The sequence below is a fragment of the Peromyscus maniculatus genome, chromosome 11 (genome assembly GCF_049852395.1).
Source record: "Peromyscus maniculatus bairdii isolate BWxNUB_F1_BW_parent chromosome 11, HU_Pman_BW_mat_3.1, whole genome shotgun sequence".
Lineage (NCBI taxonomy): Eukaryota > Metazoa > Chordata > Mammalia > Rodentia > Cricetidae > Peromyscus > Peromyscus maniculatus.
This window is the reverse complement of record NC_134862.1, coordinates 88,373,229-88,389,941: the sequence shown is the minus strand read 5'-3', so window position 1 is coordinate 88,389,941 and position 16,713 is coordinate 88,373,229. Positions and strand designations below refer to the sequence as shown.

General features: G+C 37.6%; 1 protein-coding gene across 7 annotated transcripts in view; it reads left to right on the top strand.

The window, feature by feature from the left end:
- Ahctf1 (AT-hook containing transcription factor 1) overlaps positions 1-16,713 on the top strand; it is a 55,134-nt gene that overhangs the window by 21,214 nt on the left and 17,207 nt on the right. For 4 of the 7 annotated variants that reach the window (XM_006974201.4, XM_076548051.1, XM_076548050.1 and 1 more), the window contains 16 exons: positions 320-409; positions 1,280-1,420; positions 2,200-2,304; positions 3,150-3,243; positions 5,261-5,384; positions 5,531-5,587; positions 6,779-6,925; positions 7,429-7,616; positions 7,826-7,970; positions 8,050-8,181; positions 9,120-9,270; positions 9,437-9,587; positions 10,167-10,274; positions 12,959-13,151; positions 13,989-14,192; positions 14,791-15,211. In XM_006974201.4, coding sequence (XP_006974263.1) covers positions 320-409; positions 1,280-1,420; positions 2,200-2,304; positions 3,150-3,243; positions 5,261-5,384; positions 5,531-5,587; positions 6,779-6,925; positions 7,429-7,616; positions 7,826-7,970; positions 8,050-8,181; positions 9,120-9,270; positions 9,437-9,587; positions 10,167-10,274; positions 12,959-13,151; positions 13,989-14,192; positions 14,791-15,211 — 2,451 coding nt within the window. The remainder of the gene's footprint in view (positions 1-319; positions 410-1,279; positions 1,421-2,199; positions 2,305-3,149; positions 3,244-5,260; positions 5,385-5,530; positions 5,588-6,778; positions 6,926-7,428; positions 7,617-7,825; positions 7,971-8,049; positions 8,182-9,119; positions 9,271-9,436; positions 9,588-10,166; positions 10,275-12,958; positions 13,152-13,988; positions 14,193-14,790; positions 15,212-16,713) is intronic. The other 3 variants (XM_076548053.1, XM_076548054.1, XM_015993010.3) reach the window with 1 other exon arrangement.

Below are 16,713 nucleotides of genomic sequence, written 5' to 3'. Positions count from 1 at the left end.
CCACCACCACACGGCTTTTTTTTTTTTGTGTGTGTGTGTGTGTGTGTGTTTTAGATTGCTTTCCAGTTTCTATTTATTGATCTTCGTGATACCCACTCTCTATCCTTCCTCTACTTTATTAGGTTTTGTACCTTGGGCAGCATAGTTCATGCAATAACATGCAATAAGGTGCATCGAGATACATTTGGTACAAGTTGATGTTAAATTCATGAACTTGGTTAAGGTGCTTCCTGCCTGGTTCCTCCTACAAAGAACTGATCTTCATTTTGGAGTTAGTAATCATTCTTTTTATCTTTTTTCTTTTATAAATACAAATAAGAACAACCAAATTCTGCTGCTAATCTACGATTTGTTCTTGAGTGGACATGGAATAAGGTGGTTCTCACAAAAGAAGAATTTGACAGGCTTTGTAAGTATTAAGTCTGGATTCAGGACAAATTTTAATAGTTAAAAGCTAATCATGATTAATGTGTTATTTACAGATAGACAAGGTGTCAGTAACCTAGGATGTCACAAGCCTCTCACTATAGTCCATGCTTGCTTTGAATTTGTGGTGAGCCTCCTTCCTCAGCCTCCAAGTGCTTGAATTACAGGCATGAGCACATCTAGCTCAGTAATAGTTTTAGGAATGTAAAATCTTAAGATTTACAGTCCTGGAAGAAAACATTTAATTAAAGTCGTTGAAACACTTTTTAAGAGAATCTTTTCACTGGCAACACATTAATTAATAATCTACATTAGCATATCATCATAGCTGTGTGGCAAAAGATGATCCTGCCTTTACCTCCCAAGTGCTGGGATTACAGTTGTGTGCCTCCCGCACCTGGCTATTTGTAACTCAGCTGTTGAAGTTTTAAATATTTTATGCTGGTTAAAGGAGACATTGTAGCTTTTTTGTTGTTTGTTTTTTTAACTTCTTATGATAATTCAAATGCAGGTATAGTATTGTAAATTTACAAGAAGAAAATTAGAATTTCATTTAAGGGACTGAGAAATTAAGATATTGTTTACATTAGCCACATGTTAAATATTGATGTGATTAAATGGTTTATTAAAGTAAATCCATATCTTATGACCCATAGTAGTTAGGAGGATAAGCTGTAGCCCTATATTGAGTTTATAATCTTACTTTGACTCTGGTTTTATATTTAAAGCACTTTCTAAGTTCCTTGATAGTTGCCAGTTCTAGCCTGTATTTTTAAAGCCTATCATTCTTTAGAGTAATTGAACTTCCAGAAAAATGTACATTGATTCTAATCTTGTATTTTAACCTTGGAAGGTGCACCATTATTTGATGGTTCATGTCGATTCATCGATCCACAAACCATACAGTCTATCCAGCAGTGCCATTTACTTCTTAGCAACCTTAATACAGTCTTAAGTTGTTTTGCAATGGAGGCCCAGGGCATCACTGAAAGAGGTATGCACTCTATACAATTGAGTGTTTTATTAAATTCTACTTAATTCACTTAAAGTTCTTATTTACTTGATGAGGCATTGTGTAAAGAGGAAATTATTTGTTCTACTTGGAATTTTTTTTTAATTATTTGTATGCTATAGTGAATGTGCATGCATATATGCCATATTGTACAGATGTCACAGAACAGCTCTGGTTGGTTCTTTCTGTCTATGTATGTTCTAGGAATTGCACTTAGGTCTCATGGCTATTTTGGTGAGCGTCGACTCATTGAGCCGTCTTGCTGGCCTTAGAATTGACTACCAGTAGAATTTAAAATTGGAGGCTAACATGGATTTTTGTATTGAAAGAAGTGACTTTTTGTTGTTTTGTTTTTGCTTTATTTTGCCATTTCAGCAAAGGAAAAAGTACCATTTCATTTTAAGGCCTAATTTGAGCAATCTATTTTCGGTCTATTTTAATTACATTTTGTATGAAACAATTAATTGTAGTATGCATAAAAATGCCTATTAGTTGGTGAGTTTTCTTTCTTTTTGGGGGGGGGGGGTGTAGCTGAAGATCGAACCCAGGGCCTTGTGCTTGCTAGGCAAGCGCTCTACCACTGAGCTAAATCCCTAACCCCAAGTTTTTTTAACATTTTAGAGATTTGCTTAACCTCACTTTGACTCAATATATACTAAATATAAACTAAATTTTATATGTGCACACTGTTGACTATTTTGATTGTCATTTGTGGTTGATAAATTGAAAGTTACACAACCAATGTTGATTCTTTTTTGTAGGACTGGTGGACTTGAGTAATAAGCATATGGTTACCCAACTTATCTGTCAATATGCACAAATGGTTCTGTGGTTTTCTCATTCTGGGCTTTTACCTGAAGGCTTAGGTAAAGTATTTGATATATGAATATGATTGAAATATCCTAACTCCATAGTGTTAATTGTTCTGTTCTGAGCGTCCATATTATGTTTTCTGGTCATCATTCTTTTTTACTTTGTATCTTCATTGCCTCACAGAGGCTCTGTGTATGTTCATTGGATTAGCATGTAAAATAAGAGCAAATTTGAGGAAACATGGCTTCTAAAATATCACTACCTATAACTTAGACCCATGGAACCTTGGTTTTGACAACCTCATTTACTGGTGTTTAATGCTTTTGTTGTTCTGTTTTGACAAAGGGTCTCACTGTATATCCCTGTCTGGTTGGAAACTCTTGTACTAGACTTGTCTCAAAATCGTAGAGTTTCACCTGACTCTGACTCTGCCTCTTCCCTATATGCTGGGACTAAAGGTGTACACTGACATGCCTGGCTTTCATATGTGTATTCAGTGTTTTTTGGTTATATTTAACCTATGCTCTTTCTCAAACTCCTTGTAGATCTGTTCCCCACCCCCCACAACTTTATACATACATTTTTTTTTTTAAAGAGTGTGTCTTGTATTGATTAAATTTTAGCAAGACTGGGCTGGGCAGTAGTGGCGCACGCCTTTAATCCCAGCACTCAGAAGGCAGAGGCAAGCAGATCTCTGAGTTCAAGGTTAGCCTGGTCTACAAAGCAAGTTCCAGGGTTACACAGAAAAAACCTGTCTTGAAAAATAAATAAGTAAATAAATTTTAGCAAGACTAAAAATTTATTACATAATTAGAGTAAAATCAATTGTTATAACCTAAATTTTGGGATGTTTTGGCACTATTACTAACTTTTTCCCCAACTTTAATAAAACCGCCAGATGATGCTCTGCAGCTGTCAAGGCTACGCTACAACTACCCTATTATTCAGAACTACTATACCAGTCGTCGGCAGAAGTGTGAACGCTCGCCCAGGTACAGTGCAACCTGACTACAGTATTTACACTCAGACTAAAATGACTATTTGAACTTCTTCATCAAGTATTGTCATGATTGACATTACTAGTTGGGTTGTTTGCTTTAACTTAATGTCTATACTTTTTTATTGAAAATAATTTTTTTCATACACTATATTCTGATTGTGACTCTCCCTCCCCCAACACCTTCCAGATCTTCCCACCCACCCAAATATATATCCTTTCTTATTCTTTCTCATTAGAAAGCAAACAGGAATCTAAACAAAAATAAATAACAGCAAATCTGATCAGAACAAAAAAAAAATGGACAGAAAAACTTAGAGGCAAAGAAAATCCCAAACATATGTTGACAAACACAGAAATCCCCTAAAACCATAATCGGAAATTATAATATATAAGGAAAAGACAGTAGGACCGGAAGAAAATGCCCAGACAAAGCATTATGGGACAAAAATGACATTGAGTTTGCAAGTATTTGTGTATTACCAAAATCATAAAATTCCAGTAGCAGGACTCTCAGATATCTAACCTGGTCTCATAAAATGTCCCTCCCACCCCACCTAAGTATGTATTCTTAACTCGGGTATGGGGCCTTGTAGGTGATATGATATGTATACATAGTGACCCTCAAAATTCCAACAAGAAAATCCTACAGCTGATAAACGCTTTCAGCAGAATAGCAGGATTCAAAATTAATACACAGAACTCAGTAGCCTTCCTTTGTACAGAGGACAAACAAACTGAACATGAAATCAGGGAAGCAGTACCTTTCACAGTAGCCTCAAAATAAAATCTCTTAGGGTACTCTAATCATGCGTGTAAGACTTGTATAGTAAACACTTCTAAGACATTGAAGGAAAATTGAAGATTCAGAAGCTAGAAAGGTTTCCCATGCTCACTGATTGGTAGGCTTGATAGAAGACTGGCCACCGACCTAATTAGAGTGCACCATGATTCTTTTCTAAATAAAATGATAGTCATGTGGGATCTGTCACAGGAGTTTGAAGAACCACTCTTCCACCCCCAAGAATCTTCTACACATCGAAAACCTATTGGTTTTAACAGTTTTTAAAACTTTGATCTCTTTTTCCTTTTCTTATTTTTGGTAGTTTTCTCATAAAGGTAAAAGAAAAAAAATGAATAGCCTAGTTAGGTGTTTTGAAATAAAACAGAAGAAACATTTAGACTCTGAATCCTGTCTCTGGACAGTCTTCTTCCTCCAGTTGACCAAGTAGCATTTAAGGCATGGCTTACAAGTACTGACTCCAGATTTCTTGGGTTCGATTCTCCTGAGAATGAGCTGTAATTCTCATGCGCTGTGAATTTTGGAAACCAGTGCTTTAGCATAACCAGTGCTTTAGCATAATGGACATGCACTTGGGAAATTGATTGGGTGTATGGTTTTAATATTCCTTATTCTCTTGTATCTTGAGGCAGTAACTCATGATTTTGAACTTAAAAAGTTGTATAGCCATTGTTTTGTAAGTACATGTCCTTTGGAAGGTTTGCTTTATAAGCTGCGATATAAATACAGAAGTTAAGTATGCAGGGCACTTAGCATATGTCTGGCTCATAGGACAGTTTCAATAAATAAAAACTGCTCTTGCTCTTGATAGGTGCGGGAATCGGCAAGAGTGGTATCTGCATCACATTGGAAGTACTCAGTAATGCATTTTTGAATGAGTAAATCAGATTCAGCTCTGAGTTGGAACAGAAATATTTTTAGTACCTGGGACAAATCCTTAGTTGAGAATGGTGGAGAATCAAACAGTCTCAGCCATCTTACTGGTTAAACCCCATTCTTTCCTAGCGTGTAGTCTTCAATGGCTGCCTGGGTAATGACTGAACTTGAAGCAACTTGAGGTTTTTCTGACAGTGCTACTTTATTTCTACAGTCTCATGATACCAAGGAAGTCTGCTTCTCACCTGTCGTTGGGTAAATGTATAGTTTCTGAGCATTTGATATCAGTGGTTAATATTCATGCAGGTAATCTGTAATGTTTCCCATATTGCAGAGGGAAGTGGAGCCATGATTGCTTGATGATTGACGGATTAGTTTCTCAACTAGGAGATCAAGTTGAGAAGTTGTGGAAACGGGATGAAGGAGGCACAGGAAAATATCCTCCTGCTAGCATCCATGTAGGTTACAGTAATAGTTCAAGAGTCTGAGTGGAGGGAGGGGGAGTTCATAACTGAAAGAAGTTTTCATGCCTGACACAGGCTAGAGAAAGTGGAAGACCAAAAAAAGACTAAAATGCACTGACATTTTTATCTTTGTTTTCTAGGCACTACTCGACATATATTTATTAGACAACATTACTGAAACAAGCAAACATGCTATTGTATCCTTTAAACTTTTAATAACATATATTACCTAAATCATAAAATTCCAGGAGCAAGTCTCTCAAATATTTAACCCAGTCTCATGAAATGTTTTCCTCCCCTCCCCCCCAAGTATATATTCTCAACTCAGAATCAGTTGGTCAGGGTCAGATGGCTGATGATAAATGTGAAAGTTATAAAAATAATTGTCTTAGGCCACTTATTCTTGGGGTGACCTTGCCTTTCATCAGAGTCTCAAATGTGTTCAAAAGCCGCTGCTCTGGGGCTGGCAGTGGGGTGAGAGGAGTCGTAGACGAGTGGCCGTGCACTTACCGGCAGGTTGGAGGAATACTGCTGGGCCAAGCTGCTGTTCTCAGTAGAGTTCGTTTGTGTGCTGCAGATGAGAACACTAAAGTTCACACAGAGGCCTGGAAATAAGGCTCAGTGAGTGAAGTGCTTCTGTCCTAAGCATGAGGACCTGAGTTCATGTCCCAAGCATGTGCCTGCAGTCCCAGTGTTAGGGGAGCAGAGACATGGATGTTAGGATCTTACTAGCCAACCAGTTGAGCCCAGTGATAAGATCCAGGTTCAGTGAGAGACTTTCTCAAAAAATTCAAAACAAGGTGTGACCACTCTCTGGTGGGTTATCTCCTTCTATCTGACTTCTGGCCTCCATGTATACCTGAGCATACTCATAAGCACATGGGTGCACATGATCACACACCATACACCCACACATTAAACAAGCTTTTAAAGTGAGCTTGATACAGCCGCAGGTATCATTTGAACCTTAATGCTTTTTGTGACGATGTTTTGTCCTAATGTCATTTTAGTCTAATATATTGTTTGTTCGTAATTTATTAGACATTCAATGTGTTTGTTTAAACTGCCAGATTTTACCAAATAAGAGTTTGATCTATAGCTCTTTTTAAATTTACTAAACAGGTTACTTAAATTTACTGTTTGTTTTAATGAACAAGATACATTTTTGTTCAGTCTTTTGTTGTAGCACTAAAATAAAGAGGAGAAATGAGGTTGGCATGGGACTACTTTTGTCTATGTTTAATGAACAATATTCATAGCTGGATATCCCTGGTAGCCTTGTAAACACGTTTTTTTAAAACCTTGATTCTATATTGTATTCCCTATTCTAAGTATATATGTAGGATTGTTTTCTTTCTGTTTATTGCCCTTAATCCTTTTTTTAAAAGACCATTTATTTGCTACTCGATATTATGTATTCCTTTCCAAACAAAATGGATACTCCCATTGAATCTTTTCCTACTGCCTTTGCTATTTCTTGGGGCCAAGTTAAGTTAGTTCAAGGATTTTGGCTGCTAGATCATAATGACTACGAGGTAAGTATGTCATTTGGAATATAAGCTTTTGTAAGTTAGTATACTAGAAAGATGTATAACTAGATTGATTTTTGACACAAGATGATGATGTCTATTTCTAGAGGGAATAGCACTTTAACTAGTGCTCTCATCTAAGCAGCAAGAATACCAGTTGATAACCTCAGGTTACTAGGTGTTTAAAGAAGGGATCATACAGGTGGGTGGTTGGGAATGGTGCAGCACTGAGTGTTGTGTTAAGAGATGTGTTTGGGTTTTGGTGTGAACCAAAGAAGACAGAATTTGTTAATGGGGCATGAAATTGGTATAGGAAGAATTTTACATACGAGGCCTCAAAGATATGACGCCTTTGTTCTTTGAACTCTACCATAGATTAGCTCCTTTTAGCTTACATTAAGCTTACTTAATTTTGATTTTTTTTTTAATACTACTTGCCCTTTCTGAGGGCTAACTACTTTGTCTAAATACAAAGGACTGTATTTCTATTTAACACTTCATTTTTGCAGAATGGTTTAGATCTTCTGTTTCACCCAGTTACTGCAAAACCTGTGTCGTGGCAGCATTCAAAGATCATTGAAGCCTTTATGAGTCAGGGAGAGCACAAACAGGCTCTCCGGTATCTTCAGACAATGAAGCCCACAGTGTCCAGTAGCAATGATGTCATCCTTCACCTCACTGTTCTGCTTTTTAATAGGTAAGTACATCCAGTGTCTTACCTTCTTGTGAAAGAACACAAGGCATTTTCCTAAGCTGAAATAAAATTTACTTCGTCTAGGACCTAGTACACTGTGAGAAATGAATTGTTTCAAGTATTTTATAGTTGCACATGAGCTTTGAAATACTATAAGCAGGTGACTTTTCTATGTGTTCTATGGCTTTTTGAACCTTTGGTACTGATTTCAGATGCATGGTTGAGGCCTGGAACCTACTGAGACAAAACTCAAACAGAGTGAATATAGAAGAACTATTGAAGCACACTTATGAAGTTTGTCAGGAGATGGGCTTAATGGAGGATTTACTGAAGCTACCATTTACAGACACTGAACAGGTAACTAATCACCAATCAGTGTAGACTTAAAGAAATTTAGGGTAAATTGATAGTTTACACATCTCTTTTGTTTTTCCAGGAATGTTTAGTGAAATTTTTACAATCCAGTACCAGTGTTCAGAATCAGGAATTCCTTCTAGTTCACCATTTACAGCGTGCCAATTATATTTCTGCCTTGAAACTAAACCAGACTCTGAAGAATAATCTGACGGTATGATTAAAGTTTTCTCATTGTGTGAAACAAGAGAATGAGGAAAACTGAAACCTTTTTTACTTTTACAAGATCTTAGTTTAATGTCCATTGCTTTACATTGTCTTGAACTTGGTTAATCCTCATTGATACGGTTAACATTGGGAACTACTTACAGAATTCTGTGTGTGCCACTGTGTTCACTTAGAGAACAGGAAGGGAAGAGTACTAGAGAGTAGGAGTTGAAATACAGAGACACAGAAAAGCTGGGATCATTTGCACTGGGCTCTTTTAGGGGAGAACCCACAGCACCCTGGAAGCTCAGCTTGTTTATTATATGCAGTTAAACAGGGAGTTGGGGCTATTGCCTACAGCTGAACAAGGAGGCTAGGTTATTCTGTACAGATAAATGAGGTACAGCTTATGATATCCAGCTGGATCAAGAAGACAGGTTGATTTAATCTTGGTAGAAGCAGTCTTCAGGCCATAAATATCCAGAGGAATAAAGCTGCATTTCCTGTATATGCCTTTAACATTCACATGAACCGGAGGAAGCCTTTGCCTCTGTGTGTGTGTAGTGGGGGTGTTTTCCATCTTCCCGTGTGCCTGAGGCTTTTGGTTCTTGGCATGCCCGTGGCCATGTAAACAACACACATTCACTCAGAACTTAACACACTCAGGGCTTTCTCTTCTCCCCACATGAAGGTACATGCAAAGGAGCGTATTTTGTGTTACGCTCCTTTTGTTTGTATTCGCTGTGAAAAATCAAGGCTTAGGAGTGGATATTTGGAATGTATAGGTATATACACAATTTTAAGGACGTATATGAAGTCTGAGCTGGAAAAATGTAGATAGAAGGAATTTACTATAGGACATTCATAATTAAAATTTCAGTGATAAATATATAATAGTAGCATCTAACATGAAGATTAAATTTTTGTTAATTATGTGTTCAATAGAGTGATCGTGACCCACGTTTGCGGGAGAGATCAGTGGCTCGAAATTCTATAATAGACCAGTATGGGAAAATTTTACCTAGAGTCCAGAGAAAATTAGCCATTGAGCGAGCTAAGCCTTACCATCTGTCAACATCATCAGTTTTTCAAGAAGGTAAGATTTCATTGCAAAATGCTTACACTCAGGCTAGAAAAGATACAGAATGATTCCCTTCCTGGAATCATTTCCTTGTGTTGTACAGTCATGTTACCTTTTTTTTTTTTCTTTTATTAAAACCTTGTTAGAGATGCAACTGAGTCCTGTATTCTTAATTTTTCAGTTTCAAGACCCAAACCATTATCAGCATTTCCAAAGAAAGCCATAACGGGAACAGTGTTGACAAGATCTACTTTCATCAGTAATGTGTTGTCTAAAATTGGAGAGGTGTGGGCAAGCCATGAACCTAGAAATGGCATCTCACTTTACAATAGGTATTGTTTTTAATTACCTTTAAGTTGTACTTACTTTATGTGTGTGGTGGGGGGATAAGGCATGCAGCTCATAGAGCCCATGTGGAGGTCAGAGGAATATTTAAAAGAGCTGATTCTTTCCTTCCACCATATTGGTCCTAGGGTTCAAACTCAGGGTGTCAGGTAAGTCCTGCTACATGTACTCTTTCCAGAACAGCAGCAATATTCATCAGCAAGGCACCCTCACTGTTAGCGAGTTTATTACAGAATATAAAATATGAAATTTCTTTACATTGGCTACTTTGTTAAAGGATTGTTTGGTCATTAAATTTATGTGTATGTGTGCACATGTTTGGAGATCATAGGACAACTTGTGGGAGTCAGTTCTCTCCACCATGTGGGTTCTGGAGATTGAATTCAGACACTGGGACTGAGTTCTTCTAGCCCCATTTCACGTTTTCAAGTGATGATTATTATTTGTAAACTGCAGAGATGTACAAAGTAAAGAATAGAAGTCCTTTCTCCCATCTAATCTCATAGCATTTTTGCCAGTAACCCATATGGTACCTAACTTAAAATTGAATTTTTATTTTTCTGTAGTCCTAAAACAGAACAGCCATCTCTGGTAGTACATCCTTTCCCACATCCAGAACTTCCTGAGGCATTTGTTGGAACACCAATTTCAAAAACATCCCAGAGAATCTCTAGGTGAGACTTTAATGGATTGTATTGAAAAAACTGTAATTGTCTTAAGTTTTAACAGGTGCTATTTTAAATTCTTAAGTAAAATTGAAATACTTGTAATTTGGACAAGAGTATAGTCATTTTAGGAAATTATAAATCAGCTTTTAGTATACTTAACATTCTGTTTACTTATCTCATGTGGCTTAGTAAAAATAAGCAAACCATATTGAAACCTTTAGGAAAACAATCTGTCAAACTTAGGTTTTTGTTGTTGTTGTTGATCTCTAAAAGAATGTTGTTTCTGTAATTAGTTACTAAATCTTGGTTGACGTGGTGAAGATTTATTTCTCCTGGACTTTACTGAAGTATCTTGTGTTGCTTAGTTGCAGTAATAACTTGATCTTACCTAAAAAAATTTTTTCTTTTCTTCTTTTTTTTTTTATCTTCGAGACAAAGTTTCTCTGTTGTTTTGGTGTTTGGTGCCTGTCCTGGATCTCACTCTGTAGCCCAGGCTGGCCTCTAACTCACAGAGGATCCACCTGGCTCTGCCTCCCGAGTGCTGGGGTTAAAGGCCTGCACCACCACTGCCCAGCTTACGTAAATAATTAATATTTAAGTCTTACGTAAAAAATGAAATTGTGGACTTGCAAAAACCTTAGCAAATCCTAGGGAGTTGATGTAAGAAAACAGATACTTAATCTGTTAGCTTGTGCAGTGCAGTGAAGAAGGGCGGGACGGTAGGTGACGTTCTCCGGGGTGTCTGCCTGTGTGGAACCGGTCGGGTGTTCTGCCCTTTTCACTTCACTTGCTATTTTTAGTTCCTTGTTTAGGCTGATAAAAATTGGCGTAGCAAATTAAAAAAAAAAAAATGAAATTGTGATTAAGTATATATTTAAGACATAATCATTACTGACCATACATTTTTTTTATTCTGAGTAATAATGCTTGAGTACTTTAAATTTTTAGTTGTACTGTCAAAAATTATACTGATTTTATTAAAATTAAAATGAGATTTTTATACTAGCAGTAAGTTACCTGGCATAAGTTTATAACAAATAGTTGAAACCAAAGATGTTTGTGGAGCTTTAATCATTGAATACATTTTGAAAGTTGGAAAGGACCTACTTTTTAGACTAAATTTAGTTAGATGATTTCCGTTACCACATGATAGTTAGCTGATGTAAATGAAGTTGTGACTAATGTTCTCTGCCTCTTCCATTAGTTGTGATTGTGTCCAACAAGTCCCTGTCTTGCTCTCTTTTAACATAGCAGTGGAGTGTAGCAGAAGGCAATAAGACCCTAATGAAGACCCAACCAAAGGTCTCAAGCGTAATCAAAAGCTAATATTAACTCAGATGACAGAGATCCTATAACTGTAACTGTGATTTCTCAGAAAAATTAATGCATTCCCCAGTCAACTCTGGCATTTTTGTAAGGGTTACCTTGTGGTTTTCTGTTGTTCGCCTTGTTTATATATATACTAGAAAGTCCATTTGTATTTGGAACACATCAAAAAAACTTGAGGAAATCCCAAGACCTACTGTGATGTTTAGTATTTCTTTTATAACATTTCTTAATTAGATTTTGGTTTTTCGAGACAGGGTTTCTCCGTGTAGTTTTGCTGCCTGTCCTGGAACTCACTCTGTAGCCCAGGGTGGCCTCCAACTCACAGAGATCCACCTGCTTCTGCCTCCCGAGTGCTGGGATTAAAGGTGTGCGCCCCCGCCCCCGCCGCCGCCGCCACCACCACCTGGCTAATTAGAAATAATTTTAAAAGTATAATTTTAGTCATCTGTGTGTGGGGGGCACAGGTTTGGTTTCTGCCAATATTCCCCCACTGAGTAACAGTTTGGTGCCCCCTCTAAGAAGTTGAACCAAAAGACTGGGATTCCAAGGAAAACACATCAACCAGGATTTCTTTCTTCTGGCAGCAGCAAAGCAGGTCACACTTTTCTGAGCATTTTCAGCTGAGGTCACCCTTGATTTTGGAGGAAATAAATGATGCTATTTTTTGTTTTGGGATGTGTGTGTGTGTGTGTGTGTGTGTTTTCTAGACAGGGCTCTCCATGTAGCCCTGGCTATTCTAGAACTCAATCTGTAGGTTTGTGTGTATGTTTTCTAGACAGGGTTTTCTCCATATAGCCCTGGCTATTCTAGAACTCAAATCTGTAGATGAGGCTGGCCTTTAACTCAACAGAGACCCACCTGCCTCTGCTTCCTAAGCCCTGAGATTAAAAGCGTGTCCTCTACTGCTGGTTTTATCACTAAGCATTTTGACCATAAACTGAGAGTGGTGGTATATGCTTATAATCTTTGCACTTGGGAGGCAAAAGCAACAGGATCAGGAGTTAAGGCCATTCTTGGCTACATGTGTTCACTAAAAACATAATGGGAAGAACTACCTGTGCAAGTGGTCCACTAGATATTGTGACCTGAAGATGTTTCTTGGAGGTTGAAATTTCATGTAAAGGGAAGATGGGTTACTGAAGTTTTTTGTTCTTAAATTGTTGTCTACAATTCCTAATTCCCTTTTGCTTTTGAAAGAACTTCAGACTTTTAAAACTAATGCTCTCATTTTTATTATATTACTATACCTGCCTAACATTGTTTACATGGTACGGTGTTTGGTAGTGAGCACACAAATATGAGTGATTGTTTGGAAACTAATAAAAAAAAAAAAGTTACTAAGTTTTTCTATTTAATTACAGATTACTGGACTTGGTTGTTCATCCTATCCCCCAGCCTTCTCAGTGTTTGGAGTTTATTCACCAAAGTCCAACAAGATCTCCTTTATGTCTGCTATCCAGTTCATTGCCATTAAGCTCACAGTTAAAAAGGCCGCATCAAAATACCTCCAGGCCTTCAGAATTACTTTTACTTGAAACTCCTCCTGTAGTTAAGGTTAGTATTACCTGTCTGTCGTCCTTCGGAGTTAGCATTTTTCAATTAGCACAGAGAAATTAACCTGTTTATGGCATAACTATGGGTGGTCAAATGCGTTGCTTTTCTTTCTTTTTTTTTCTTTCATGTGTTTATTTTTCAGGTTTGTTTTGTTTTGTATTGAGGGATTTTTGGTGTGTAGCCCTGACAGTGCTAGAACTAGACCAGGCTGACCTGGAACTCTCCCTCTGCCTCTCAAGTACTGGGATTCAAGGTTTGCGCCACCGCCGCTGCCACCACCACCACCACCTGGCTATGCTTATAGTTTCAAAGTACTATTTAGAGTATAATATAAATCTGTACATGAGTATCATAAAATGTCCTTTATAAAATGCTTTCAGGTTTTTGAGTGATATACACACATACTTTATTGGTGATAATCATGTTTATATTTTTTTCCAAGTACTTTGGTTTTAGGCTTATTTTTACTTGCTTTACTTTGAACTTCTGTTATAAGGTGATCTTGAAAAGGCTGTTCTTCCACCACACTTGCTAAATTACTAAGAGGGAAACAAACCCACACTTGGAATGACTGGTAATAATAATGGGCAAACACATTTTTTCATTTTCCAAGTATTTTTGCATATAGTATTTTTTATTAGTTAAAAAGGAAAAAGTCAAGGCCTTTAGAAAGAATATAAAAAAAGTTCTAATTGAATCTCTTATTTTCCCACCAATCTGAAATAAAATTTTGTACTTGTTTTTTGAAGATAGAAATATATATGCCTTGAAATTACTGTCTGCCCTTGTGTGAATTACAAGCACTAATAATGGGATTCTCTTTGCTCTTCCTCATAGAAAGCTAAATCTTTGGCTCTATCGGCCACTTCTTCTGGATTTGCCGAGTTTACACCCCCATCCATCCTCAGATCTGGTCTTCGAACAACACCTTTGGCATCTCCCTCTCTGTCACCTGGAAGATCCCTCACTCCACCTTTCAGACTTAAAGAAACCAGGATTTCCTTCATGGAGGAAGGCATGAGCACACACTGGACTGAGAGAGTAAGTTTGAGTAACAGCACAGGGTTTTTCTGTTTTTGTATGCAATCTTATGGATAGTCTTGAAACTACAAAATAATCCTGGGAGCGGGGGGACCTTCCAGAACATGGACTAAGCCAATATATATCTTCTAGAAGTAAAAATGTGTGTGTGTGTGTATGTGTGTGTGTGTGCGCGCGCGCGTACTTTACTATGATACTATTAAAAGGCTGAGGAGCTGCGTATTGGTGACAGAAGTGACACTGGGCTACATAGACTTCCTAATGGTTTGGTTTTCATCCAGAATCTTGTTGCTTTCCTTGTCTAATTGCTTTATATATAGAAAGAGTGTCTGTGGAGTCCACTTTAATTAATAGTAATAGAAATCTACCCACTTGATGATTTTTCATCATCTATACGTTGTATTTTGTCTTAATTGCTGATACTGATTAGAGAAATGTAAACAGCAATTCACTTTTAGTTACACAGCTAAAAAATTTGATTTGAAACAAATGAATTGTAATTAAGAAAGTTCAAAAAAACTAAAGTGTGGAAAGGGCAGTGTGGTTGGGATAGATAGCTGGGGACTCTGATGCTTTCATTTCCTTTTCGTAATCCCAGGCTACAGATGACCGTAATGCAAAAGCATTTGTTAGTACATCCTTCCATAAATGTGAGCTCCCATCAGAAACTGAGTGGATGAAGACCGGTGATAAAAACCCTTATTTCCCTCTGGATATCCCTATAAAGGGCCATCAGAAAGTGGTTGCAGGGTCGCTGGACACCCACTCCCGACGTCTGGAGAAACTGGATGTGAGCAAAGAAGACAGCATTGCTTCAACCAGATCTGACCAGACTTCCTTAGAATATCATGATGCACCGTCACCCGAAGACTTGGAAGATGGTGTTTTTGTGTCCCCCAAGCCAGCAAGTGCTTCCACTGAAGTAGTGACTACTAATTCGACTCTACAAACTGACAAGGCGAATATTAAAGATTTGTTTAATTCAGAAGGTACTCCTTCGGCTGTGGAAAAACAAATGGGTAGGAACTTTAAATACATAATTTCATAATAGAATATTTTCTACCATAGGAAAGCATCCAGGCTAAACAATTTTTTTTTTCTCACAGTGTGCTAGGTCCTAGACAAAATAAATTTTATATCAGCTTAGGAAAATGCCTTGTGTTCTTTCATAAGTAGCTAAGACATGTGATGACAAGAGAACTTGTATGTGCTCCCTTTTTATTTAGCCATGACAGTTGGGAACAGCAGTAGTAGTGTTTAAGGAAGGGACCTAACATGCTGTAGTCTGCCGTGAGGGGTTTCCAGTGACTAGGAGAAGTAACAGTGCCAACTCCATACATTCATGAGGACTGTAATTTTGATTCTACTCTCTGCCCTCACCTCCGAAATAAGCATACAAGGGTCATAAGAGTCGTTCAAGTATGTTGTCTAGTAGAAAATCACCTCCCCCCCTCCCTTGCAGGGAGTGCTAGCTGTTGACTCTTGAGTGGTGAGTGCACTGGACACAGTACTTCCTGTATCTAGTAGATACACTGTAGTGGATGGACTCTGAAGACAAGGCATTGGTTAATACTGTTCTGGGATAGGGGCCAAGTGAACATCAGAAAGGCTTAGAATTGATAGATCAAATGCCTATTTTACAACATTAAAATGGGGTGGGAGGCAACTTTATGGAAGGTATTTCTTTAGCTCTATTAAACTAAATACATAGAATAAAAATCCGGGGATGGATGTAGCTCAGTTGATGGCGTGCTTGTCTAGTGTGCTTCAAGCACTGGTTTCAATCACCAGCACCAAATTACACAGGCATAGTAGAACTGGAATCTTACTCAAGATGTAGAGCAGGAAAACCAAGTTCCAAGTCCTCTTTGGCTGCATAGTATTTGAAACTAGCCTGGGATATATGAAGCTTTACCTCCTAAAAAAAAATTTAAAAAAAAAAAAATCTTGCCAGGCAGTAGTGGCGCACGCCTTTAATCACAACACTAGGGAGGCAGAGGCAGATGTTTCTCTGTGAGTTTGAGGCCAGCCTGGTATACAGAGAGTTACAGGACAGCCAGGGCTGTTATACAGAGAAACCCTAACTTGAAAAACAAAAACAAAAAAAAAGTGTCATAAAGTAGATTGTATTTCATGTTTTTAGCCTAGGCAGATTGAAGGTTTTGTAACAGATGAGTGAATCTATTTATATTGTGCTGTCTTTAGCAAATATAGACATTAATTATCCTAAGACCTTTAGGATTGGACTCATCAATAGAAAATGTGTCTAGAATGTTATGCTGCTTTCTCTTTCAATGTGCTGTATTCCACTAAAATAAAATGGTCACCCTTAGATAAGGATATTCATAGCAGAATCTTCATTAATTATTCCTACAATATTAAGCAGTCTCAAATAGCAATTATTTTGAAGGGATATAACATAAGCCCTAGAGTGTAATAGGTTAAGTTTGAATCTTAGCCCAGCTTCTAAACATAGTTTGTAATCTGAACTAAGCATGTAGCTTTATGCTTCTGCTTCTTT